Below are 27953 nucleotides of genomic sequence, written 5' to 3'. Positions count from 1 at the left end.
GTCCCAAGACTTGAACTCAGGTCCTCAGGTTTGGCAGCAGAAGCTGACACTGCCGAGGAGAGATTACTGGCTTTGTCGCACAGCTCTTTGCAGCCCTGTGACCAGTGGCTCCTCCGAGCCCATTTTTGTTCCAGGAGTACTTAACTGTACTTGGAGCCTTGGGCAGTCAGATTCGAACCTCTACTCTGCCCTTTCCCTCAGCGTGACCTTGGCACTCTTACCTCCCTGAGGCTCCGTTTCCCCACCTATAAATTGAAGCGAGAAGCATCTTGAGGCTTACTGGGGCCATTTAATGGGGTTCCTAAGCGAGCAAAGAGAATGGGGGCGGAGTCTGGTGTAGGCTGTCCCTGGGCTGTGTCAAAGAGAGAATCTCTGTCTGGGCGCCCTTACCAGCGTAGCTGGAGGCCTGGGGCTGCACATGCGCACAGCATACCTGTGGTCCTTTATAAGTGAGGAAGCTGAGCCTGGCATGCTGAGCACCGGGCGCAGGGCCTGGAGAAGCACCCGGATCCATCAGCGAGTCCTTTGTGCCCGGGGCCGTGGGGATGTGTCCGCGCTAAGAAGCCAGGTGTGGGGGGCCCGCAGAGAGGGGGGGGCAACAAGGAATCGGACTTGGGGAGGACTGACCAGAAGGAAGGCGAAGCCCTCCACTTGGATGGGGATGGGCAGGGGGCAGTGGGGGAGGGGATCCGAGTTTGGGGGGGCCGAGCGCATGAGGGGCAGTCTTAGGGGTGTGGGAACGGAGGTAGTCTTGAATGAAAGGATTCAATGAAAAGATTCTCCCATGGGAAGGGTCCCTGGCTGCAGATAGTTCTCTGGATCAAGCAGGAGGCACTGGAAGCTAGGTCTACGGGAGGGCACCCCGAATTTGGAAAAAAGACAAGGGCATCCTGCATATAACCCAAAGAATCTCGGGACTGGGTACCCCCGGTGTTTTAGCTGAGACACCCCGGGAATTTGAAGAGGAGACTTCCAATTTACAAGTGAATGGAGGGCTGCGGTGGGGAGTGTCTGCAGCTGAGTCTTGGTCAGGTCTCTGTCCTCTAACTGAATCCTGGCGGGGAAGAAGGCCCAGGCTGCCCCATCCTAAGGGGAGGGTATTTTTCTAACAGATGTGCAGTTGGGGTGCAGTCCCTTTTCCCAGCAAGCATGTTAATGCTGGGTGTGGGTTCTGGTCTGCCCTAATATGGATGTCCAGGACCTGGATGGTCCTGCGGGAGACAGAGAACCCTCCGGTGTTGCACATCTCCGCATCATGTCAGCCCTTCACATGGGCTTCACCCTAGTCTGTCTGAATGGTGCTAGAAGGGAAGGTACCCGCCACTGAGGTATTCAAGTGACTCCCATCCATACATCACAGTGTGGCTTTGTTCATTCTAAGTGTGGCTGGGAAGAAGCCAGGCTGAGGCAGGCCAGGGCATGTGGGGACCAGTTAGGAAGGATGAATGCGTACACTGTGCCACCCCAGATCAGTGGCCCTTGGACATCCCCACAGGGAAATAGGGAAGATTTCCAGCCCTTTTGTTGCGGTCTTTGTGTGTCAACAGGCCACGAGGAGAGAAATAATCAGGGTGCGTGGGGTCTCCTGTGGCTGATACAACTGCAGTTAGTCTTTTCTTTCAAAACTGTGGTGGGGGCCACATTACAGTGGTCATGCATTGGTCAGCAAGGCCATATGCATCCCAACTCTGTACTCAGGGCTGGTGTGGCCGCCTGTGGAAGGAGCCAGCCAGGTGGTTGATCCATTGGGGCTTCAACAGAGGGCTCCAGACTGTGGGTGTCTTTGTGTAGAGCCTGCAAGGGTTCTCTTTCTTAGTCTCCCTAGAAGTCACCGTGTGTATCTCTCCTGAGTGTGTGTCTGCAGTGGGTTTTGTGAATAGGGACAGGTGACCCAGAGCTTGGGAGTTGCAGTGGGAGAGGCATGGCAGGGGTGAGGATCCCTAGCTTGGCTTCCTTTTTCCTCTATAGTATTCCATGTTCATGCCTGTGCACACAAACCCACTGTAAGTCTCAGGCCAGGAACCCACAGTGACTGCAAGTGCATGTGTATGAGTGTGTGTGGCTTTGCTCAGAACTAGAAATCCTCCAGATGCTCATGTTACTAATGTCCCCACATGGTAGGGTACAGACTGGGGTACCCTTGTCCAGACATAGCCTCTCGAAGCTCATGTTACTAATGTCCCCACACGGTAGGGTATAGACTGGGGTACCCTTGTCCAGACATAGCCTCCAGATGCACATGCAATCACCCAGCGACACTGGATGATAAGAGCCCAACTCCAATGCAGTGAAGAGACAAGAGATGGGTTGGGGTGCCTCCCCTCTCCCCTGCAGGCCCCTACTTGCATATACATGAGGCTAATGCATCATTCATAAGTGGGTGGGTCCAGACCTCAGCCCAAAGTCTGCCACTCAGCTCTGGCTGCCCAGGGGAGGAGGTATTTTAAGAGAAGCCTGTGGGTGTGTGAGGATGTGAGGGAAAGGGAGAGGGAGGACCGTAAGGCTGACGTTTGTCACTGTGTTGGGCTACCTTGGGTTATTTTTAGGGTGTTCCCAAGGTTTTGTGTACAAAGAGCTGTTTTTAAATTTGATGTATTTTACAAGTCTTAGCTCACTCATTCCAGAAAACTTCAGAGGGTTTGGGCTGGATGAGGCTTATTTTACAGGTGGGGAAACTGAGTTATGGGGAAACAAGGTTCATGGTGCAGAGTTGCATGCTGGGTAAGTCAGAAGAATGTGACATGGATTTTTTTGGGGTTTGTTTTCCAGACAGGGATTCTCTGTGTAGCTCTGACTGTCCTGGAACTCACTCTGTAGACAGGCTGGCCTCGAATTCACAGAGATCCACCTGCTTCTGCTTCCTGAGTGCTGGGATTAAAGGTGTGTGCCACCATACTCTTTTTTTTTTTTTGAGACTGGGTATTATGTATAGGTTGACTCTACACCCATCGATCATTCATTGATCCTCCTGCCTCCACTTCCTAAGTGTAGGATGGCAGTCTTTGACCACCACACCCAAATGAAGTCAATTATGTGGAGAGGGCTGAAGAGAAAAAGAATGAGAGAACACATCTTTCTGGCCTTGATCTCCCCTAGATCCCTATGGGGTGATCTCAGTCACTAGTGTACCTCGCATTGGCTTAAGGTTCCCAGGGAGAAGAAATGGGGATGGCCTGGGTTGAAGTTAGAGTTTGTAGGCATTTACAAGTTGGTAGCCTGTGCTTTACTGTGCAACCCAAAACCAACAGCTAGCCTTCTCTGGGTGCTGAGGCGGGTCAGCTTTACGCCTCAGAGTTCAGCACCAAGGACAGGTCCGCACCGGGAGGAGAACCGGGCGGAGCTGTGCTCTTCGAGGCCTCTTGGAGACCTCACCCACAAGGGCCTGCTCTTCTTTGATAGTCTGAAGGGCCGGTTTGCAAGTGTCCCTATGACTTCCCCTCTCCAGTTTCCTTTGAGCCCCTGGAAGGGGTCTGAGTTGAGAGAGAAGCAAAGTTTAGTTGAAGAATCCCTGGGGAATGGATGTATTTCGGCACATGAGGTAGACCTTGCTCACCGGCAGTCAGTAGTTACTGTATACCAGGTGGGACATGGCCCCTCTGGAGGGGATGGCCAGGACAGAGGAAGTGTCAGCTCGGAGAAGTGGGCCTGGGAAGAACCTGAGGACCCCCAGAAGGATGAGGACCCATTGCTTCCCTTAGGAGCCCAGTCTGATGGTGAGAACTGACTTGAGAAACAGGATTTCAGACTTGGCAGTGTGAAGTTTAATGATAATATTAGCCACAGCTAAAATGTTCTTCTTTAAACCAAGTTGCTCAAAACACTGTGTATGAGTTGACGCATCCATCCCTTCCAGCCAGCTGTTATCCTCATCTGACCCATAAGGAAGGGAGGCAGAGAGAAGCTAAGCTCCTTGCTAAAGTCACACAGCAAGGCAGAGGCAGAGGACTTGCTCTGCAGATCATGGCGGCCTGTGCATTCGGTCCCCACCCCTCCAGATCTGAGATGTGAGGTCATGTGAGCCACCAAACCCACCCAACATGGAGTGATATGCAGGACTAGAGCCCCAGGCTCACATGTGCTCAGTGGGGTACAGGGTCGGGGGCTAGAAGTGGGGCCCCCCAGGAGAATGGCAAGGGCTGGGAAGAGAACCCAAGGCCTATGTAAGCCCGGAAGATGCAGGGCCAGAACCTAGGCCTGTGAGCTCAGCAGGTGTCCCACCGCTAATCTGCACCCTGCCTCACTGCTTGGGTTCTCAACTGAGATGCTTCCCTTTCAGATCCTGCCAGCATGGCCTCTGCTTTCTTGCTCTGTGACCTTCAGTGACATGCTGGCCTTTCTGAGTTTTGATTCCTAATTCTCGCATGAGTCATCTGGTTCCTTCATGTTCAAGGTCGGGAGAGGGTCTGTGCCATGACTCACCCTCCCTCCCTCCCTCTGCTTTGCTCCTAGCTCCAGCATGGGGGTCGCATCTGTCTGGGCCTCCAGCCTTCTGGTGCTGAGACTGTTGCTCCTAGTGACTGGGGATCAGGGTGAGTGGGGCTCTTGGAGTGGGGGTCAGCCAGATGGGATGACGTTTTTTCATTTCAGAACCTTCTCCTGCTGCTCCTCTAGCTGGGCCTACAAAATAAAATGAGAAAAGCTGAAACCGTTTTCTGAGCAGTGAAAAAGAAGCGGGACACCTGAAAGGTGTTTTTAGTTACAGCCACAGAGGCTGGAGGGCGCCTCTCACTGTCTTTTGCTGAAACAATCTGAAGAAGAAAGGTGGGGGAGAGAGAGAGGCAGGTGGGAAAGGTGTGCCTCCCCTAGAATCTCCCCCAGTGGCGTCAATCCCAGGCTTTATGAGTCCCTTGTTGAGTTTCTCTGTGGCCATAGGCAGAAATATTTATTTCTCTGATCTTCCGTTTCTCAGTGTCCCTAGAAGACAAGCCATTGCCACTACAGATGGTTGTGGGAATTCAGTGACTTGACTGAGCACACCCAACAGAGTGGCACACCCATGTAATTCCAGCAGCTGGCCAATAGAGCAGGAGGATCAGAAGAGCAAGATCATTCTGAGCTGTATACTAAGTTTGAGGCTAACCTGTGCTACAGGTGACTCTGTCTCATACCAGAAGAAAAAGGAAGGAAATTACCCTATAAACACTGCTTCCAGTGTCTGCCTCTGGCTTAACTTTTGAGGCTCAGAGAAGGAAAGTGACTTTCCCAAGACCGCACAGCAAAGCAGTGATAATGACAACCATAGCTCACCCATATGAGAAGCCTTTGGAATTCTCCCACAAGAGGCAGAGCCATGAGTGGTCTGGCCCGGTGGTCCCTTCTTGCACTGTTACACTGCGTGGGCAGCCTGGTCTCTCTGTAAAGAAGGGTTAGTGAAGCTGGGCGTAGTGGTGCACGCCTTTACTTCCAGCGCTGGGGAAGTAAAGGCAGGAGGGTCTCTGTGAGTTTGAGCCAACCTGGTCAATGTGGTGAGTTCCAGACCAGCCAAGCCTACATAGTGAGATACTGTCTCAATACACAAAACGAAGAGTTAGTGAAAGAAAACTAAAAGAGAAAAGCTAACCCGTGAAAGCAAGAAATGTCAGTGTTCTGCTGGCCCTCACCACTGATTCAGGTCCTCTTTCCATCCCAGACACACAGGATACCACTACCATGGAAAAGGGGCTCCACATGCTGAAGTCAGGGTCGGGACCCATCCGTGCTGCCCTGGCAGAGTTGGTAGCCCTGCCCTGCCTCTTTACCTGGAAGCCACTGCTAGGCACCCTTCGAGACATTCCTCGGATCAAGTGGACCAAGGTTCGGACTGCATCAGGCCAGCGACAGGATTTGCCCATTTTGGTGGCCAAGGACAATGTGGTGCGTGTGGCCAAGGACTGGCAGGGACGGGTGTCATTGCCTGCTTACCCCCGACACAGAACTAATGCTACCCTTCTGTTGGGGCCGCTTCGGGCCAGCGACTCTGGGCTGTATCGCTGCCAAGTAGTGAGAGGTATTGAAGACGAGCAGGATCTGGCAACTCTGGAGGTGACAGGTGAGTTGACATCAGGTAATGGGTGTGGTCAAAGATGAAAGAGGAGGGACCTAGGATGAGGCTAGGAGGAGGGGCCCAGGAATCCTAGGAAGAGTGTCAAAGGAAGAAAAAGGAAGCTGGAAAGAGAGGGTCTGAGGATGGAGAGGAAGGTGCTCAGGACAGAAGGGCTACTGTGAAAAGGTGGGGATATTGCAGAGGAGTCAAGTATAGATGATGAGGTGCTAAAATCGTAGGGGATAAAACAGAAGACGGGTGGCTAATCATACAAGGGGAGCCCTGAAGATGAGGGGGCATTGTACAGTGCAGGGAAGGTCCTCGGATAGACTGAGAGGCACTGAGGATGGAAGGGGAGGACCAAGCCTGAGATCCAGCTACTGAGGTTCACCTTATAAGTCGTCCTGTGGTTGGTAATCCCACTCAGGATGCAGAGGCAGATGGCCTCTGTGAGTTTGAGACCAGTCTGGTTTACAGAGCAAATTCCAGGACAGCTAGGACTGCAGAGAGAAACCCTGTTTCAAAACAAAGCAAAACAAAACAAAAAACCTTTTTAATTTTAAATTTTCTGTGCATAGATACTTTGCTTGTATATTGTGCACCATGTGTGACCTTGGGTGCCACGGAAACAGAAGAGAGGGTGCAGGATCCCATGGAACTGGAGTTAAAGATGGTTGTGAGTCACCATGTGGATGTTGGGACCATGTGGATCTGAGACCTCTGGAAGAGCAAAAATGCTCTTAAACCTTGTGGCCATCTCTCTAGACCTTTTTAATATTTTTTTTATTTATTATGTATACAATATTCTGTCTGTGTGTATGTCTGCAGGACAGAAGAGGGCACCAGACGTCATTACAGATGGTTGTGAGCCACCATGTGGTTGCTGGGAATTGAACTCAGGACCTTTGGAAGAGCAGGCAATGCTCTTAACCACTGAGCCATCTCTCCAGCCCCCTCTCTAGACCTTTTTAGATACAAATCTTTTTAGAAGGTTAAGTGAGTCTATCTTTAAAGTGTCAGTTAGACACTGTGTGAGAGTGTGTGCCCAGCTCTCACATTGTGCACCCTACAATCCAGGGTGATCTCTCTTTTCCCAACAGATTAAGAAAAACTGATCTGGGTGTGAGGGTGAGCTCAGAAGCAGACGTGCATGGGGCTTTGTGGGTCTCAGTCCAGCCTGGTTTAAGTGAGACAATGTTTTTTTCTTTGCGTGAGTGTGTGTGTGTGTGTTTCATTGTTCTTTTTTTTTAATATTTATTTATTTATTATGTATACAATATTCTGTCTGTATGCCCAAAGGCCAGAAGAGGGCACAAGACCTCATTACAGATGGTTGTGAGCCGCCATGTGGTTGCTGGGAATTGAACTCAGGACCTTTGGAAGAGCAGGCAATGCTCTTAACTTCTGAGCCATCTCTCCAGCCCCTCATTGTTCTTTTTGAGACACAGTCTCACTATGTAGCCCTGGCTATCCTGGAATTCACTCTATAGACCAGGCTGGCCTCGAACTCCTAAGTACTAGGGTCAAAGGCATGCCACACCACACCCGATGAGACCCTTTCTTTAAAATGTCTGCTCGGGAGAGGTCTGTTCTCCAAGATTCCGCCATAAGCCTCTCTCCGGCTGCCTGGCACTTACCCCACAGGAGTCGTGTTCCACTACCGGGCTGCACGGGACCGCTATGCGCTGACCTTCACTGAGGCCCAGGAGGCCTGCCGCCTGAGCTCTGCCACCATTGCCGCCCCAAGGCACCTGCAGGCTGCCTTCGAAGATGGCTTTGACAACTGCGACGCGGGCTGGCTCTCAGACCGCACGGTTCGGTGAGGGAACCCTGAGACTGGGGGTTGATCCTGAAGAAGAGGTTTCCCAGAGCACAGGTCTGATAGCCACTCCCCTCTCGTCGTCAGGTATCCAATCACTCAGTCGCGTCCTGGTTGCTATGGTGACCGCAGCAGTCAGCCAGGGGTTCGGAGCTATGGGAGACGCGACCCACAGGAACTTTACGACGTCTACTGCTTTGCCAGAGAGCTAGGGGGTAAGGCAAGCTTGGCTGGGACCCCACGGCCGCCTGTCCCTGAGTGTCAGGTGCTTTCCCAATCCCCGTATTTCCCTAAGCCCACATGAACTTCTCTGAAGTCACAGTGCCCTCCAAATCTGCACCTGGAACAGGGCCATCTCTCCCTGTGTCAGGTGTTCTTCCAGCCCTCAGGTCCTGCTAAGTCCCCTTAAAGCTCTCCAGAGCTGGAGCCAGAACCTGGACCACCTGTCTTCTGAGCCTCCCATCCTCAGTTCCGAGCGTCCCTTTTTCTCCTACCCCTTCCTGACCTCCACCCTATCCTTCTCCCAGGCGAGGTCTTCTACGTGGGCCCCGCCCGCCGACTGACCCTGGCAGGTGCGCGGGCACAATGCCAGCGGCAGGGTGCGGCGCTAGCCTCGGTGGGGCAGTTGCACTTGGCCTGGCATGAGGGCCTGGACCAGTGTGACCCCGGATGGCTGGCAGACGGCAGCGTGCGCTACCCGATCCAGACGCCGCGCCGGCGTTGTGGGGGCCCAGCCCCGGGTGTGCGCACTGTATACCGCTTTGCCAACCGCACTGGCTTCCCTGCGCCTGGAGCACGCTTCGACGCCTACTGCTTCCGAGGTGCGTTATGATTGAACCCCAGGGGCTGAAGGCCACGCCCACTAGAGCCATTGTCTGGAGTCACCCTTCCTGGGTGTGTGTCCTCCAGACTGGTCCCCAATTGGGAGTGTCTTACTAAGCCCTACCCCCAGGTGGTGTCTCTGCCTGACCACATACACCTGGGCTAACCTCTGCAGCTACTTGTGGGTTGTGCGTGTGTTCCCTTGGAACCACAACCCCCCCCCCCCCCAGAAAAGCTTGGTTATTGCCACATCCCTTGGGTTGGTCCCCTTGAGATCACACACACCCCCGAAAGTGCATAACGAAAACCATGCCTCCATAGGCGTGACCTGCATTAAGGAAACCACTTGCCACTAGTACGGTCCCTTGTACTCATTCAGGAGTTGGTGAAGGCCAGATGCCAGAATCATTGGTGGAGGCCACAAGAACCATTGAAGGTTAGCATGCTCCATGCTGAGTCTTCTGTGGACAAGCTTGTAGACCAACTTTCATTTGTTGTGTTTTCTTGAGAAAAGGTCTCAGTGAGCAGTTCTGACTGGCTCAGACCTCCTTTTGTAGACCAGGCTGCGTCTGTAGTTCAGCTGGTCGAGCACTCACCTTGCAAACACAAGTCCCTGAGTCCTGTCCCATCATCAAATAAAGCCAAGGGTGGGCCTGAGGGCCTGAGACGAAGAGGCAAAAGAATCAGAAATGTTTTTTTTTTAATATTTATTTATTTATTATGCATACAATATTCTGTCTGTGTGTATGTCTGCAGGCCAGAAGAGGGCACCAGACTTCATTACAGATGGTTGTGAGCCACCATGTGGTTGCTGGGCATTGAATTTGGGACCTCTGGAAGAGCAGCCTGTGCTCTTAACCACTGAGCCATCTCTCCAGCCCAAGAATCAGAAATGTTAAAATTATCCTGGGCTATCTAGTCAGTTCAGGTCAAGCCTGGGCTATCTAGTCAGTTCAGGTCAAGCCTGGGCTTTATATTGATTTTCCAGGTTAGCTTGGGTTATAGCCAGACAAGAAGACACAGAACTCGTGGGGAGGGCTCTGAATAAGGCTGTATTCTCCCTCATGGGCCTATTTCCTGAGATGTCTTAACCTAGAAATCCCACCCTGGGTGGGGCTCCACAACATAGGCACTCTTCTGGCTGTGCCTGGGCCACCTCAGCTTCTGCTTTTTCTATAGCTCATCACCTTACACCACAACACAGAGACCCAGAGATTCCCTCTTCTGGAGATGAGGGGGAGATTGTGTCAGCGGAGGGGCCCCCAGCCCAAGAACTAGAGCCCAGTCTGAGGGAGGAGGAGATGACAGCACCCGACTTCCAGGAGCCTCTCATGTCCAGCGGAGAAGATGAAGCCCTGGACTCAACATGGACACAAGAGCCTCGGAAGACCCTTGGCCCTACCCCAGGGGGTCCCACACTGGCTTCATGGCTGCTTGCAGGTGCCACAAGCTCCACAGGTGTCCCCAGCCCCAGCAGCATGGCCATGGATATGGCAGAGACAACACTCTCAGGCACACAGGTGACCTCCACCTCCATGGCGAAGAGGGGCCGCTTCAAAGGGTTAAACGGTCGACACTTCCAGCAACAGGGCCCAACAGGCCAACAGCTTGGAACAGCAGAGGCCAGTGCCCAACTTCCTACTCTGGAATTTACTGCTGGTTCCCTGGGGCCTTCTGTATCCAAGGAAGTCTCAGAGAGTGACCAGAGCCATGGTCACAGTCCCTGGGCCATTCTGACCAATGAAGTAGATGTGCCAGGGGCAGGTGAGTAACTTGGGAGCAAGGAAGGGTGAACACAGACACACATTGTTCCAGCACCCCAACCTTGCCCCTAGTCCTGCCTCCAAATTCCCATTTTGTTGTGTGTATGTATGAGTGTTTAAATGAGTGTGTGTGTAAGTTGTGTGACTGTGTGTGGTGTGTGAGTGTGGGTGCGCACACAAGCCAGAGAGACCAGAGCTTCAAGTGTCTTCCTTTATGGTCCCCCACCTTAGTTTTTGTGACAGGGTCTCTCACTAACCTGGGTGCCCTCTTTGGCTACACTGGGGACCACCTGGCTCCACTCCCCTTTTGGATTCCCCTGGACTGGAGTGAAGACCCAGGCTGCCGTGGCCATCTGTTTTGTGGGTACTGGGGCTCCGAGTCAAGTCTTCATGTCTTCACAGCAAACGTTATGGAGTTTTGTGTTTTGAGGCAGAGTCTTACTCTGTACCCAAGGTTTGCCAGGAACTCAAAGCAGTCCTCCTGCCTGGATCTCCCCGGCACTAGGACGGCAGTGCTGACACACTGGCCTTTGTTGTCTGTTTGCTGGGGATGACTCTGCAACCCAGATCCCCCAACTACACAGAACAGGCTTGTGCACCGCACCTGCTCAGTGTGTTTCTGGGGACTGCGTCTCTATGGAGTGCAAACTGGCCTCAACTGTTTATCCTCCTGCCTCCGTCTCCCATGTGGAATCATAAATGCTTGCTGCCAGGCCAGCTAACATGACGCTTTTGATGTCACAGGTTCCCTTGGCAGCAGGAGTCCACCAGAGTCCTGGATGTGGTCCCCGTCTTCAATCTCACCTACTGTCAAGAGCACTGAGAATGGCCTTGGCCTGAAGCCAAGGACAGCTGAAGCCCCCAGTGTGAAATCAACCACCCACCACCTGCCCTGGTCTCCCTCGGGGCCCTCTCTCCCTCCCTCCAGTCCTGCAGAGGCCCCAACTGTTGCCTTCCCTGAGGCACCCCCTGATGGCACCTCTCCAGACTTCCCCTTTATAGCCATGCTTCGTGCCCCCAAATTGTGGCTGCTGCCACACTCCACATTTGTCCCCGTTGTGACCCCCATTCTGCCCTCCCCAGCTTCCCCACAGGATGGGAGTGACACCACTGCCAGGCCTGTCAGCTTTGGAGCTGAAGACCTCGAAATGCTGTCTCAGACCACCATGGATGCCCCAGTTGAAGCCAACCACAAATCCCCTGCTGCAGATTCTAGAGAAACCGGGGGGATCAGCTCCGTCCAGGCTCCCAAGCACCCCATCTCTGGCCAGTGGGTGTCCTCGAACTCTAGTAATGTGACTACCAATCCCATCTCCCCTGATGCTGGCATCCTGGGGACCGAGTCTGAGGTCTTGGACATATCAAGGAGTCCCACATCTAGTGGACAGGCCACTGTGGGCAAGGTGCTGGCCACCTGGCTACCACTGTCCAGCCAAGAACTGGACTCTAGTTCCCAGTCCTCACTGTTGGGAGACCATGGAGTCACCGTGAGCATGGAATCCACAGTGGCTTTGGCAGGAGGCACCACCAAGGGCCCTCTGAAGGCCATCATGGAACTGGTCCCTAGAGGTGCTGATGCCACTTGGGGGTCTGAACCCAAAAGTTCCTTTTCTAGCACCCTTGTGGCTGTGAGTTCAAGGATGCCCACAGAGACCTCCACAAGCTCCAAAGGTCACCCAGAGATGCAGGACCAGACAGTAGCCCAGGGATCACCAGGGCCTCCTAGCAGTCCGCCTTCTCTTCCGTGGTCATCCCTGACCTCCAACATGGATGAAGCGGCCTCGGTCTCCTCAGGGGAACTCACTGGGATGTGGGACACCCCCAGCACCCTAACACCTGTGTCCTTGGGCTTGAAAGAATCAGATCTGAATGTTGTGGCCAAGAGTCCAGGATTGGAGGACTTCTGGGAAGAGGTGGCCAGCGGGCAGGAGGGTAAGTTCTGGATTCTACATCTGTCCCAGTGCAGCCAGGACCTGAAACTGGAGGTTGGGGGTTCCCTGAGCAGAGGAAATGCCCTGGGAAGGCTGGGATTTCTAGCAAAGGATGGCGCTAGAAGTCAGGAGGCAAGTTACATTGGCCTTCTGTGTTGTGCTGTGCTGGGGGCTCTGGCTGGTATGGACCTGGCTATGTAGACCAGGCTGGCCTTGAGCTCACAGAGATCCTCCTGCCTCTGCCTCCTGAGTGCTGGGATTAAAGGCGTTCATCACCTTGTGTGACTAACACTGAACACTTCTAACACTCAAGGAATGTGGTCATTGACCAAAACATAGGCTCCATGAAGAACTGGGGGGTTGGATTTGGGGGAGTTCGGTTTCCAAATATCCAGATCAGTTTGAGGGACAGGGCAGGGTGATGCCAGGGGCCTGCCTTCAACAGCTTCATTGTGTCTGGAAGACAGCTGGATCTGGTTTCATCCCAGGCAGGGTAAGAAGGACAGGACCGTGGGTAGAAACTAGAACTGGAATGACTCAGTCATGGAGATGTCAGGGGATAGAGCCATGAAGAGAGCGGGAGGTGGGAGCAGGCTCAGTGGCCTTCTGAATGCTGGAGTAGCAGGTGTATGCCACATGCCTAGTGTCTTAGTCGCTGTCCTATTTCTGTGATGAGCACAATGGCCATGCAACTCACATAAAAGAAAGCATTTAATTGGGGCTTACAGTTTCAGAGGTTCACCATGGCAGCATGAATGGTGTTGGAACAGTAGCTGAGAGCTACATCCTGGTATACAGCTAGAGAGAAGAAACTGGGCCTGGCATGGGCATTTTAAAACCTCAAAGCGCATCTCCAGTGATACATCTCCTCCAACAAGGCCACACCTCCTAATCCTTCTCAAGCAGTGCCACTCCCTGCTGATTAAGCATGCAGATCTATGCACCTAAGGGGGCGTTCTTATTCAAACCACTACATGCAGCTTGTTCCTTAAAGTTCACTCATTTATCTTTTATTATGCGCGTGCAAGGGCACACACGTGTAAGTGCACAGTTGAGCAGATACATGTACAGTCCAGAGGTGCCTACCCTCAGGCACTATCCATCTTGTTTGTTTAGTTTTTAATTACCATCATTAACATGCCATGGCACTCTTGTGCAAGTCAGGGGACAATTTTGGGACTGGGCTCCCTCCCACCATGTGGGTTCCAGGAATCAAACTCAGATTGTCAGCTTTAGCATTGACCCCCTTCAGCTGCTCATCCATCATGCCCATTCTCCAGTTCATATTTTGGAAACAGGGTCTCTTATTGGCCTATGAACTTGCCAATCAAGCTAGATTGGATAGTCAGTGAGCCCCTGGGATCCCTCTGTCTCCATCTCCCCAGAGCTACGACAGCAGACACTGCACATGTGCCTAGTGCTCATGGGGATCCCTTAGAGACAGTGCTACCAATGGTTGTGAACTGCCATGTGCATGCTGGGAATCAAAGTCCTCAGAACAGTGCTCATAACTGCTGAACAATCTTTCCACTGTGAGACAGGATCTCACTCTGTAGACCAAGCTGGCCTAGAGATCTCACCAACTCTTCTGCCTCAGTCTCCTGGGTGTGAGGACCATGGGCATGTGTCCCCATTCCCAGCCAGATTGGTCCAACTTTGTAACATCTCATGGGACAAGCTCTTGTGTGGTTCTCACATTACTCGAAGGGAGACTGAGGCATGGAGTATCTGAGTACCTAGCATGTTCCCACAGCTGTGGCTGGAACCGGAACTAGGACAGAGAAACAAACCCCAAACCAGAGCTTGTGAGTTGGGCTTGGCACACACCTGCCATCCCAGGTAAAGGCAGGGGGCAGGGAGCAGGGGTCAACCCCAGGAAGAAGTAAGTTCAAGGGCAGCCCGTATGAGACTATGTAAAGGACGGAGTGGGGGAGAAGGGCAGCATGAAGGCGGGAAGGAAGGAGCATTAAAGGCAAAGGAGCCTGTGTCTCTGGCGTTAGCCAGCAAGAGGCTGAGTGCAGGGTGTGCAATCGACCAGTGGCAGCTCGGGCTATGAGAGGCTGTGGGGAAGTGGGTCCCTGAAAGTAACAACATCTGGAGGAAAATTAAATAGAGGATGTGCAGCCAGGACTCTGGGTGGTGGAAGTTGAAGGGGTGGCATAACACCCACGGCACAAATGCTAATAAAGCCAAAAATATACTGGCTCAGCTGATTCAGTGCCAGCCGTAGGCAGGTGTCATGGCGGGGCAACCTGATGGCTGTCATTGTTGCATGCCACCCTCTGTCCCAGCGTACTTGCATGGGGCTGGAACTTCAGCAGGCACATCGCACAGACCAGACCCCCATTTCCAGTGTCACTGCTCAGGGACAGATGTTTCAGCTACTACAGGACAGCTAGGTGTCTCCCAATGTTCAGTTAGCCAGCAGTGATTGCATGCCTGCTGTGTTCTGGGCCTGGAACACTGATATTCTACAACATTCTCTGAGCAGTCAGATTGACATGTGACTCATAGAACTGCATACGTCATCTCGTTTTAATTAATTTAAGCATGAATGAGGTGTGTGACTGCCATATGGGGTGTCATTGCTCTCAGAGAGAGACAAAAAGCAACAAGTACAGAAGGAACCTGGCAGGGTTAGTGAGAGGGTTCAGTGGGCAAAGGTGCTTGCTGCCAAGGCTGGGGATGTGAGTTCAAGCCCTGAGACCCACATGGTGACAAAGAGAATTAACTCCTACAATTTGTCTTCTGGTCCCTGGGTAAACACATTGGACTGGTGAGTCTAGTGTGACCTGGAAGAGGACTTTGCTGAGTAGGATGTCCCACAGATGCTGTGGTGGAGTCGCGGAAGTGGTAAGGTTTTTATCACAAGCATGGGAGCCATTGTTCACTGACGAGTCAACAGAGGGGAAATGTCTGGATTCCATGACATGGTGGCCAGTCCATCCTCACACTGCCTATCCATTCCACAGACCCTACAGATCCCTGTGAGAACAACCCTTGCCTGCACGGGGGCACCTGTCGAACCAACGGCACCATGTACGGCTGTAGTTGTGATCAGGGCTATGCCGGGGAGAACTGTGAAATTGGTGAGTGTCCCACCCCAGAACACTGTCCTGTCCCTTGTGCTTTGAGTCTGGGCAAATCAACCAAAATTAGCTGAGCCCAAACTAGTTAGCTGAAGGCTGTGTCCTGGGGGCTGTAGCTCAGGAGAGCCATTTCCCACTCTTTGCTCGACTTCACAATCACACTAGGAATTATAGAGTCATAACTAAAAACACAAATGAGGGCCAGGCATGGCGGTGCACACCTTTAATCCCAGCACTTGGGAGACAGAATCATGTGGATCTCTGTGAGTTCGAGGCCAGCCTGGTCTACAGAGAGAGTTCCAGGACAGCCAAGATTATATAGAGACGTAGAGAGTTACAGAGACCCTTTCTTAAAAAAAAATCCACAAAAAAACCCAAAATATATATCATTTTAAAAATGTTTTATTTTAGCTGGGTGGTGGCAGCACACACCTTTAATCCCAGCACTCGGGAGACAGAGGCAGGAAGATCTCTGTGAGTTTGAGGCTAGCCTGGTTTAAAGAGCTAGTTCCAGGACAGGCAGAGTTACACAGAAAAACTCTGTCTCAAAAAACAAAACAAAACAAAATAAAAACCGAAAAACAAAAATAGGGCTGGAAAGATGGCTCAGTGTTAAGAGCATTGGCTGCTCTTCCAGAGGACCAGAGTTCAATTCTCAGCAATGACATGGTGGCTAACAGGTCTCTGTAATGAGATCTGGTGCCCTCTGCTGGTGTGTAAGTGTACATGCAGGCAGAACACTGTATACATAATAAATAGATAAATTTTTTTTTTTAAAGTTGTATTTTAAAAATCCAAGACAGTGACAACCGAGTAACAAGATTGGCCTCTCAGCTCCCACAGATGCACACAGGATGCACCCTTGTGTGTGTGTGTAGGGTGACACAGGATGCACCCGTGTGTGTGTGTGTGTGTATGTATGTGTGTGTGTGTGTAGGGTGACACAGGATGCACCCTTGTGTGTGTGTAGAGTGACACAGGATGCACCCTTGTGTGTGTGTAGAGTGACACAGGATGCACCCTTGTGTGTGTGTGTGTGTGTATGTGTGTGTGTAGGGTGACACAGGATGCACCCTTGTGTGTGTGTGTGTGTATGTGTGTGTGTGTAGGGTGACACAGGATGCACCCTTGTGTGTGTGTGTGTGTAGGGTGGCACAGGATGCACCCTTGTGTGTGTGTGTGTGTGTGTGTGTGTAGGGTGACACAGGATGCACCCTTGTGTGTGTGTGTGTGTGTGTATGTGTGTGTGTGTAGGGTGACACAGGATGCACCCTTGTGTGTGTGTGTGTGTGTGTGTGTGTAGGGTGACACAGGATGCACCCTTGTGTGTGTGTAGGGTGACACAGGATGCACCCTTGTGTGTGTGTAGGGTGACACAGGATGCACCCTTGTGTGTGTGTGTGTGTAGGGTGACACAGGATGCACCCTTGTGTGTGTGTAGGGTGACACAGGATGCACCCTTGTGTGTGTGTGTGTGTGTGGAGGGTGACACGGGATGCACCCGTGTGTGTGTGGAGGGTGACACAGGATGACTGAATGCTTGAGTCACGCTTTCCTGTCTGGTGGTGTCTGCTGCACTCATGCTTGCTAGTGCTCTCCTCACAGCTGCAGGGCCATCCTGCCCTCCCTATGGGTCTCGGGGGCTGGTTCCACCTGTGGGCTGGGAACTGAGTGGAGGCTGACCTCTGACCTCTATCCACTCTGTGTCTCACAGACATTGACGACTGCTTGTGCAGCCCCTGCGAGAATGGAGGCACCTGCATTGATGGGGTGAATGGCTTCACCTGCCTCTGCCTCCCTAGCTATGGGGGCAGCCTGTGCGAGAAGGGTGAGTCCCCGCTCCTGAGTCCCGCGGGGTGTCAATTAGCTTATTATTTATTTTATATAGTTAAAAATTTTAAGTTACATTTTAAAAACTTATATGTTTTGTGTATGAGCATGGTATGGGGCATACAGATGATATCGGAAAACCTTGCGGTACTCCGTTCTCTCCTGCCATCATGTCTAGTCTGCTCCGTGGGCTTAGTGGCAAGCATCCTTAGCCTTGTCTACTTACGTATCTTGCTGGCCCTATTTTTTTAATTGAAAAAGTTTTTGATTAATCTATTTTGTGTGTGTGGGTGCTGTGGCTGCATGTATGTCTGGGCATAATATGTGTTGCATCCTGGGAAGTAACAAGCCCCCCTCACATTCCTGTCCCACCCCCAGATACAGAGGGCTGTGACCATGGCTGGCACAAATTCCAGGGTCACTGCTACAGGTACTTTGCCCATCGGCGTGCCTGGGAGGATGCAGAGAGAGACTGCAGGCGCCGGGCTGGCCACCTGACAAGTGTCCACTCACCAGAAGAGCACAAGTTCATTAACGGTAGGGACAGTGCAGTGATCTGGGGTGGGAGCTTGTCCCTCGACCCACTCACCACCCGGGAATCCTGGAGACTCCCTGGCTCCCTGGTGGACCACATGTCTGTTAAAGTCCTGTGTAAGTTCCCTGATGCTCCCCAAATATTCTCTACATGCCGATTATCTCCCTCACTCTTTTAAAAAAATAAATTTATTTATGTTTTATATATGTGCATTCTGCATGCCAGAGAAGGCATCAGATCCTATTACAGATGGTTGTAGCCACCATGTGGGTGCTGGGAATTGAACTCAGGACCTCTGGAAGAGCAGACAGTGCTCTTAAACACTGAGCCACCTTTCCAGCCCCCTCTCCCCTACTCTTGTCAGGTCCTGAGAATGCAGTGAGACAAGTGTGTCCTTAGAAAGTGATGTTCCCGGTGGCAGGACTTCAACCATCAAGCACATGTCTAATTTGGATAATGTGTGGCTACAGATTTGATTATTTCTATGTTTATTGTATTATTCTATATAATAATTATTATTTAATTTTTGTTTTGTTTTGAGACAGGGTTTCTCTGTGTAGCCATGGCTATCCTGGAACTCGCTCTGTAGACCAGGCTGGTCTCAAACTTAGAGATCCACCTGTCTCTGCCTCCTGAGAGCTGGGATTAAAGGCGTGCTTTATTTTCAATACTGTAGGAATTGACAAATAGAGCCAGGGCATGGACTTGGGGCATCTGGTCCTCTGCAGAGAGTGGCACTCGTTACTGTAGCTGCCATGCGTTTCTTCACATGGCACTGACCCTGTCCCTCTGGACCCTCTCCTTGTTCAGTGTTTGGTTCACTGGTCAACACGTCTCACCATCCATGGTCTGAACTGGCTTCTGGTTTGGGTTCCTCACTGTTCTGTCCCTCTTGCCCCAGCCAGCACTACTCCAGGTGACCGACAGGGCCTGTGCACATTTGTCCTTTCTGGCTGCCCAGTTCCCCTTCCCTCACATGGCCGGACAGGTCTTCCTCACCTCTGTAAGCCCACCTCCAGGCTGGGAACACTGTGGCCTTTCCTGCCACAATACATAACCTTCAGAAACTGCACGTGGCCGAGGGTGGGCCTCTCCTTTGTCCACCTCCTCCCTCCGCAAGGCAAGCCCTCCAGCTCAGGCCTCCTGGCTCCCAGGTCCACATGTCCTTCCCGCCCACCCCTTGCTGCCCTCTGCTGTCCGCAATGCTCACTCTCACAGGCCCCAACCTGTGTGGTTCTCCCCAGCCTCCTCTAGGCTGGCAGAGAAGGCCTCTGAACATCTTCCCTTCTCCTTCAGCCCAGGGAGGAGCATGCTTTCATAGTCCTCCGTCCACAGGTTTTGGCCATGAGAACTCGTGGATCGGTCTGAATGACAGGACAGTGGAGAGGGACTTCCAGTGGACAGACAACACAGGACTGGTGAGTGGCAGGTTCCTGTCCTCATGCTGCTAAGCCCCAGTGGTCCCAGTTTACCCTCCCGTGGAGCAACCACTGGTGGGCATCAATGGTCCTCAGAAGTTCTGGGGTGTGGCTTGGCAGAAGAGTCCTGCCTAGAGTGCTCCAGTGAGGGGCTGGGGTTGTGGTTCAGGGGTGGAACCCCTGCCTAGAATCCCCCAGTGAGGGGCTGTGGGTGTGGCTCGACCTGGCTTACATCCAGTTCCATCCCAGCTGTAAAATATGAAGAAATACACAACACTGAAGTAGCGTGGTTATTGTGGTTTGTGGTGCTTTTCTGACATCCCAGCCCTTGGGCGGCTGAGGCAAGAGGAGCATTGCAAGCGGGAGCTCTAGCTGCGGTGCCAAGTGCGTTGTAAACCAGTCATTGTTGCGCAGCTGAGCCCTGGCTCAACAAGCATCAGCAAGCAAAGCGTCATCAATGCCGACCACCTGAAACAAAGCCTGCAGAGGAGCTGTGGGGGAGGCAGGGCAGGTAGTGTGTGCCAGGAGCCACACAGGCAGAATGAGTAATTATTTTTTCCTGAATTGGCATAGAATTTTGGTTTGTCGTGATGCAGTGGTGACGGTTACACACACTAAGATGGCAGTGACGCCACCAACCATGGCTTTAAAACGGTTTACATGGGCTCGGTGAGACGGCACAATGGGTACAAGTTCATTGCCAAACCTGATAACCTGAGTTTGATCCCTTGGGATCAAAGAAAACAGGGAATTTCCAGAGGTACATGCTATGTGTGTCCCCTTCTGAAATAAATAGTTTTTGGGGGAAAATTTTTTTTGAGACAGGGTTTCTCTGAGTATCCCTGATTGTCCTAGAACTCACACTGTAGACCAGGCTGGCCTTGAACTCACACTGTACACCAGGCTGGCCTTGAACTCACACTGTAGACCAAGCTGGCCTTGAACTCACAGAGATTCGTTTGCCTCTGCCTCCTGAGTGCTGGGATTAAAGGTGTGTGTTACCATGCCTGGTTTAAATAAACAAATTCTTTTTTATTTACTTATTCATTTAATGCACAGGAGTGTTTTGTCTGCGTGCGTGTCTGTGCACCACGTCCATGCAGTGCCCTCAGGGGCCAGAAGAACTGGAGTTACAGACAGTTGTGAGCCAGCATGTGGGTGCTGAGAAACAAACTCAGGTCCTCTGCAAGAGCAGCCAGTGCTCAACTTCTGAGCCACCTCTCCTGCCTAAAATTTTTAAATGTAGTAAAAATACCTTTAAAGAGGCTGGGCAGTGGTGGCGCACGCCTTTAATCCCAGCACTTGTGAGGCAGCGGCAGGTGGATCTCTGAGTTCGAGGCCAGCCTGGTCTACAAGAGCTAGTTCCAGGATAGGCACCAAAGCTACAGAGAAAGCTTGTTTCAAAAAACCAAACATAAACAAGAACAAAACCTTTAAAGGCATGTTTCATGGTATACATACACTACCACAATTTGTAAACTACCCATTTCTTCTTGCTCCCATGAGATCTGGCCCTGCCCACTCTCTGCCAACACGCAGTCCCACCACCTGGCATTGATTCCATCCCTGCCCCTGGGCCTTTGCACGTGTTGTTCCCTGGGCTTGGAACTCTGTCCCCTGCCTGCCTGCCCCTCTGCTTTAGCACTTCCTGTTGTCCCTGGGGGAAGCCCTCCTGTAATTCCAAGCAGGGGTCACCAATTTTTCCAACTGTTTACCTAAGACTGATGCTTGTGGAGAGCTGGGAAAACTACAGAGGAGGCAAGAGAAGGCTGCTGTGTCCTCCCAGTAGAGATAGCCAGTGTCTGTTGTGGGGGAGGGGTCTGGCCACAGGAAGTGCCAGGACCTGGGCTGACACACAGGCACCAGAATGAACTCAGCTCTCTCTTTCCAAAGCAATATGAGAACTGGAGGGAGAATCAGCCAGACAACTTCTTCGCGGGTGGAGAGGACTGTGTGGTGATGGTGGCACACGAGAGTGGGCGCTGGAATGATGTCCCCTGCAACTACAACCTCCCCTATGTCTGCAAGAAGGGCACAGGTACTGTGCACACCCCTTTCCACTTTCCTTCCAGACACTTGAGGTTCTTTTTTTGTAACCTGATTATTTCCCATTAATTCCTTGGCATTAGTGATTCTTTTTTCTTTTCTTTCTTTCTTTTTTTTATATATTTATTTATTATGAATACAGTGTTCTGTCTGCATGTATGCCTGCAGGCCAGAGAAGGGTGTCAGATCTCATTACAGATGGTTGTGAGCCACCATGTGGGTGCTGGGAATTGAACTCAGGACCTTTGGAAGAGCAGCCAATGCTCTTAACTGCTAAGCCATCTCGTCAGCCCCCTTTTTCTTTCTTTTTATTTTGAAAAATTTTTAAAAATATTTATTTACTTATTATGTATTCAATATTCTGTCTCTGTGTATGCCTGCAGGCCAGAAGAGGGCACCAGACCCCATTACAGATGGTTGTGAGCCACCATGTGGTTGCTGGGAATTGAACTCAGGACCTTTGGAAGAGCAGGCAATGCTCTTAACTGCTGAGCCATCTCTCCAGCCCTTAAAATTTTTTTTATTTGGTTTTTCAAGACAGGGTTTCTCTGGGTAGCTTTGGCTGTCCTGGAACTCACTGGACCAAACTGGCTTTGAACTCAGAGTGGTGGGATTAAAGGCGTATTCCACCGAGCTAGTTTCTTAGCACTCTTTACATATGAAGGAAATAATTGTATGCATTCTGTCCACTTTTTTTTGTGTTTCAGTTTAGTCTTGTGCCTTGTTCCCTAGGGAGTGGGTTTTGTCCAGAAGATTTCACACTCCCCCCCCCCAGGAGTTCCTGGTTTAGGTAAAAAGCAAGAGACAGGCACAGTCATGTGGAGTTCCCTGAGCTCAGAGCTCTGCAGAGGGAGGGCCCCCATTTGACAAGCTGTGTCACCCTCAGCCTCTCTGTCCCCAGTGCTCTGTGGTCCCCCTCCAGCAGTGGAGAATGCCTCTCTTGTTGGTGTGCGCAAAGCCAAGTACAGTGTTCATGCCACTGTGCGGTACCAGTGTGACGAAGGGTTCTCCCAGCATCACGCAGCCACTATCCGCTGCCGGAGCAATGGAAAGTGGGACCGGCCCCAGATTGTCTGCACCAAACGTAAGTACTACGTCCAATAATCTGTCCCTGACGAGGTTCCGGTTGTTTATAGGTCCTGTCTCTGCATAGTGGAACAGCATCATCTGTCACCTCCACAACGTGGAGGCTGAGGCAGGAAGATTACAGTTTGAGGTCAGCCTGGGCTATTGCACGAGACCCACAGGAAGAAAAAAGCTAAGCTGAGGGCGGGACTCAGCGGGTAGAGGAGTCAGGGCTCCATTTCCAGACGCCTGTCCTCCCAGCACTCAGGAGGTAGAGGCAAGAGGATCAAGAATTCAAGTTCATCCTCTGCTATAAAGTAAGTTTAAGGTCAGCCTGAACTATGTGAGGCTCTGTCTTAAAAAAAAAATGTCTTCCTTTGGCCTGTGGCCCAGCAGTGGTGGCACACGCCTTTAATCCCTGCACTCAGGGGCAGAACTAAGCCATCCTGTCTACAATTTGAGTTCCAAGACAACCGAGGCTGTTACACAGAGAAACTGTGTCTTGACAAACAGAACAAAACAAAACAAAAATCCTCGTGGTGATGCAGCCTTACAGAGAAGTGTAAACTCACCAGCCCACCTGGTGCTTTGGTTTGTGTTTTTGAGACAAAATCTCATGTAGCACAGTGTGGAAGTTGATCTCATGGAGCACAGTGTGGAAGTTGATCTCATGGAGCACACAGTGTGGAAGTTGGGATGTGCAGCCAAGGCTCTGGGCGTTGACCCTGTGCTCAGCTACTCTGAGACTGGTGCAAAGGGGCTGCAGATGTCAGGCCAGCCTGGGCTACAGAGTGTGACCACACAGTTCAGGTATGGAGCTCTTTTGGTAAACTAAGCCACATTTCCAGCCCTCACCAAATTGGATTTTGTTTTAGTTTTTTGTTTTTTGTTTGTCTTGTTTTAATTTTCAAAACAGGGTTTCCCTGGGGCTGGAGAGATGGCTCAGAGGTTAAGAGCACTGGCTGCTCTTAACCAGAGGTCCTGAGTTCAATTCCCAGCAACCACATGGTGGCTCATAACCATCTGTAATGAGATCTGGTGCCGTCCTCTGGCATGTGGGCATACATGGAGGGAGAATGTTGTATACATAATAAATAAGTCTTAAAAAAAAAACAAAAAACAGGGTTTCCCTGTGTAGCATGGCTGTACTGGAACTCGCTCTGTAGACCAGACTGGCCTCGGACTCAGAGATCTGCCTGTCTCTGCCTCCTGAGTGCTGGAATTAAAGGCGTGTGCCACTGCCACCTCTCTTGATTCTTTGTTTTTTTTTGAGACAGTCTCATTATGCAGCTCTTGGCTGACCTTGAACTCAGTTCTTCCTGCCTCATCCCCTGAAAGCCACCAAACCAGGCCTGCCTGTATTTTTTCTCTTTTCATCCCCCTGAGGAGGCCAGTGACATCCAACCACCCCAACATCTCTTTCCCATCCCTGCAGCCAGGCGATCACATCGGATGCGTAGACACCACCACCGCCAGCACCGACATCACAATCCTCGCAAGGAGCACAGAAAACACAAAAGACACCCAGCGGAAAACTGGGAGAAGGACGAGGGGGATTTCTGCTGAAAACCCAGGCTAAGCAAGCACACACTCCCACACCTCTTCCAGAGCATTCTCCTGGGAAGCCAGAACCCAGACACCCACGGGAGAGAGGATGGGAACACCCCTGAGACCCACACCCCTGCAGTCCTCTGTACAAAGCTCAGATCTCCCCTTCCTTCCCTCCTGAGGTCCTCCTGGGAGTGACCAGGGTGGTCAGGCTGAGCCTCTAGGAGTATCTCCCAGTCACAGGAGAGGGGATCCTGGAGACTGGTTGCTAAACTTCCAAGAGTCTGTGTGTGTGTTCTGGGAGTAGCTTTCACACCAGAGATTCAGGCTTAGTAAACGGTGAACCATTCTAAATCCAGGGTGAAGCTTTGACTCAAGGTCACTGGATTTGAAAATGAGGCTCAGAAGACCACAGTGCAAACATGGCCTGTTCTATCTTCACCTGGGATTGACCCCAAGGGCGGTCTTTGATCTGTGTGGCTTTCTTTCTTCTTCCTTCCCCCAACCCTCCATCTCCCCCATCCCCATAGACTAGCCTGGCCTTGAACTCACTATTGCAGCCAAGGATAATTCTCTTGCTATGCACCACCATGCCTGCCCGGTTCATTTGGTGCTGCAGACGGGACCCAGGGCCTCACGAGTACAGCAAGTGCTCTCTCTACTAACTAAGCCCTGGTCTTTGGTCTTGGTGCATAATCTAGCGTGGACCTCTGTGTGCTGAAGTGTAGTGATGTCTCTTAGAGCCACTGGCCTCCTCGGCTTCTGGGGGAAGATTACTCAGAGCAGTGGGGAGGGGCAGTATATTGCTGGCCTCCCTCCAGGTCGAGTGGGGTGCTGAGCCACAGTGCTTTTGTTTTGAGACAGGGCTTCACTGTGCAGCCCTGGCTAGCCTGGAAATTGCTATGTAAACCAGGCTGGCCTGGAACTCAGCGATTTGCCTGCCTCTGCTTTCTGGGATTACCATGCCTGGCCTTCTCTTGTTTATTGACATAGGATCTCATTCTATAACCCAGGCTGGATTTCAGCCCACAGCAATCCTTTCTCAGGCATCTGAGTGCTGGGATGACAGACATACACTGTCGTGTGTTGGTTTCATGGGTTTGTGATGACAATCTCCCACACCCATGTATATAGAAATGTGGTCTGGCTGCCACTGCCTTCCTCACCTTCCATCTCTCAGGGAGACAGATAACCTCCTGCCTGGACCAAACCCTTTCTACAGACCTCAGTAAATCCCCTGCCTTAGGCCCTACCCCTGCCCTACCGCCTCCTATCCCCACACCTTGTCAGCGGGCTCCTTGTGGTCCCCTTGTAGAGAGGAGTGGTGTTAGGTGTTAGAAGTGACACACACACACACATCCGTCTCACACTTGTAAGATGTGACAGAGCCCACTTATACTCCCTCTTCCCATTTGCACCTCAGAAAAGACTTCCCCAAGCCAGGGGTGGGGTTCATCACCCAGCGGGGCCAGAGATTTGTCTCCACTTTCAGGCCCTCCAGTCTGGGTTTAAAACCTGTGAATTTGTGTTAAAACCACTGCGTGGAGCTTGACCACAGCTCAGCCGGTAAAGATGCTAGCCGAATAAGCCTGAAGAAGCAGTTTAATCTCTGCAACCCATGTTTCAGAAAAGGAAAGCCAGGTGGAGTGACATGAATCTGTAATCCCAGTATTCGTATTGTGAGAGGCGGGCAGAGACAGCAAGTTTGTGAGCCAGCTGGCCTGGAGGGTGTAGCATGGCAGAAACAAGTGGAAGGCCAGAGCCAGCTCCTAAAGGTCATGTGACCTTCACATGCAACACGAGCAAGCACAAGCCCCCACCCGTACAAACCCAGCACCACACACACTGCACAAGCACAAAGTAAGTAAGATTTTCAAAATGTGTGGGACCTGGTCTGGAAGGGCAGGGGCAAATGCTTAGCCAGACCCGCACAAGGTCCTGGGTTCCTTCCCCAGCTCTTCCTAAGCAAGTGTATGTATGGCCTACTCGAGGGATCAGTACGAATGGAACTGTGTTTACTGAGCCTTCATCCCTCATGGAGGGTAATGAGAGCCTGGGGCAGTTACTGAGTAAAAGTCACCCAAGTCGTATCATTGCCCTCGATTCCTCTCGGCAGGCTAGGTGGCCCTTGGTCTCCCATTTTACACATGAAGGTAGTGAGGTTTCAATACTAGAGGAAGGATTTTGTTCTGTGCATTGTAATTAGTGTAAAGTTGCTTTGCTTTTTAAACAGGGCCTCATGTATCCCAGGTTGGCCTGGATGTACTGTGTAGCTGAGGATGACCTTAAATTCCTGATTTTCCTGCCTCAGTTTCCCAAGTGCTGGAATAATAGGTGTGCACCACTTTAGTTGGTATATACAGTACTAGGAATGGAACCCAGAGTTTTGTGCATACTACCTAAGCTGCAGGCACTGCACCCACTGAGCTGCTAGCACTCTACCCACTGAGCTGCAAGCACTCTACCCACTGAGCTGCAAGCACTGCACCTACTGAGCTGCAAGCACTGCACCCACTGAGCTGCAGGCACTGCACTCACTGAGCTGCAGGCACTGCACTCACTGAGCTGCAGGCACTGCACCCACTGAGCTGCTAGCATTCTACCCACTGAGCTGCAAGCATTCTATCCACTGAGCTGCAAGCACTGCATCCACTGAGCTGCTAGCATTCTACCCACTGAGCTGCAAGCACTGCACCTACTGAACTGCAAGCACTGCACCCACTGAGCTGCAGGCACTGCACTCACTGAGCTGCAAGCACTCTATCCACTGAGCTGCAAGCACTGCACCCACTGAGCTGCAAGCACTGCACTCACTGAGCTGCAAGCACTGCACCCTCTGAGCTGCAAGCACTGCACCCTCTGAGCTGCTAGCACTCTACCCACTGAGCTGCAAGCACTGCACCCACTGAGCTGCAAGCACTCTATCCTCTGAGCTGCAGGCACTGCACCCACTGAGCTGCAGGCACTCTTATCAGCTATTCTATAAACACTATCAACTGAGCCCCATTCCCAAACCCTGGTATTCATTTGTGCTTCAAACTTTGCTTTGTGTATGGAGGAAAAGATTGACCTCTTTACTGGCCCATGAACACACACACACACACACACACACACACACACACACACACACACGTAGGCTTGGGATTGGTTGAGAAAAGCGAAATGGATCCTGATCATAGTGGCCCCTGCTGGGAAAAGTCTGGCCTCTGGCTGTGGCTGGGAAGCTGCCCGCAGCTGTTTTCTTACTAATATTTCATGGTTCAGAGGGGGGGGGGGAGAACCCTAGCCAAGCCCTTGGCGATCCCAGGCAGGAGGACTGGGGATGTGGCTGCTTGGGGCTCAGTGCTGTGCCCTGACCCAGTCCTGCTCCAGGAATGGAGGGCCTTTGGCATTTTCTGTTGTGGAGATTCGTCTTCTGCTCCGTCCCTCTGCGGCCATGTGTGCAGCAGAAGTGTGTGAGAATGGCCCCAGGTTCTGCTGGGTTTTCTCTCGGGGCTTTGAACTTCTGTGAGTCTGTGCAGACACTGTGGATGTTAATGGACTTCTTTGGACATTTTAATAAAATTTTTAACAGTTCATTTTGCCTGTGGCCCCCTGAGACTGTCTCACCCATTCACCTGTCTGGTATTATTCTCTGGGCCCCTGTGTTTCTTTGATGCGAGGACTCTTACAACGTAGGCTGGCCAGAATTCCTTAAGTTCTGAGGATGACCTTGAACTCCTGATTGATTGAGGGTTTTTGTTTTCTGTTTTGGAAACAGAGTTGCTCTCTGTAGTCCAGGTTGGCCTCGAACTCACAGAGATTTCATCTGCCTCTGCCTTCCCAGTGCTGCCACATTTGGTTTATGGGATGCTGGGAGAGCACGCTACCAGCTTGGCCACAGGCTCCACGAGATGAGCTGCAGCCACAGGCTGCTGCTGTGTGCAGAGGGGAGCATAGGGAAGTCTTTGTTCTCTTCATTTATTAATTTAGTTTTTACAGAGACACTATGTGTCCCAGGCGGACACGAACTCAAGCTCTTCCTGCACTAGCCTCCCAGGTGTGCACCTGCATGCCAGGCAAGGA

At 51.7% G+C, this 27953-nt stretch overlaps 1 protein-coding gene across 3 annotated transcripts; it reads left to right on the top strand.

Annotated features, from left to right (window-relative positions):
* The first annotated feature begins 409 nt into the window (after nucleotides 1-409).
* Nucleotides 410-27481, top strand: Ncan (neurocan). 3 transcript variants are annotated; one of them, XM_041674521.1, is made up of 15 exons: nucleotides 410-568; nucleotides 4450-4529; nucleotides 5630-6028; nucleotides 7667-7841; nucleotides 7929-8056; nucleotides 8369-8662; nucleotides 9843-10427; nucleotides 11171-12358; nucleotides 15330-15446; nucleotides 17161-17274; nucleotides 17655-17813; nucleotides 19147-19229; nucleotides 21123-21267; nucleotides 22177-22359; nucleotides 22968-23175. In XM_041674521.1, the coding sequence occupies exons 2-15, from the start codon at nucleotides 4457-4459 to the stop codon at nucleotides 23135-23137; spliced, it is 3813 nt and encodes a 1270-aa protein (XP_041530455.1). In that variant the 5' UTR covers nucleotides 410-568; nucleotides 4450-4456; the 3' UTR covers nucleotides 23138-23175. The 3 variants fall into 3 exon arrangements, with proteins under 3 accessions (XP_041530455.1, XP_041530457.1, XP_041530456.1); XM_041674522.1 differs by lacking the exon at nucleotides 22968-23175 and adding an exon at nucleotides 23776-27481 and having other exon boundaries at nucleotides 413-568; XM_041674523.1 differs by lacking the exon at nucleotides 4450-4529.
* The last annotated feature ends 472 nt before the right edge of the window (nucleotides 27482-27953 follow it).

The sequence above is a fragment of the Microtus oregoni genome, unplaced genomic scaffold (genome assembly GCF_018167655.1).
Source record: "Microtus oregoni isolate MIOR12 unplaced genomic scaffold, Mior012 000025F_ref0000491, whole genome shotgun sequence".
Lineage (NCBI taxonomy): Eukaryota > Metazoa > Chordata > Mammalia > Rodentia > Cricetidae > Microtus > Microtus oregoni.
This window is presented reverse-complemented; position numbering and strand designations above follow the sequence as displayed.

Excerpts from the sequence above, each read along its gene's own strand:
- Ncan (XM_041674521.1), top strand. The coding sequence starts at position 4,457 with ATGGGGGTCGCATCTGTCTGGGCCTCCAGCCTTCTGGTGCTGAGACTG. Across the intron at positions 17,275-17,654 it reads GGGCAGCCTGTGCGAGAAGG|ATACAGAGGGCTGTGACCAT; the intron begins GTGAGTCCCCGC and ends TCCCACCCCCAG. Across the intron at positions 19,230-21,122 it reads GGACAGACAACACAGGACTG|CAATATGAGAACTGGAGGGA; the intron begins GTGAGTGGCAGG and ends CTCTTTCCAAAG.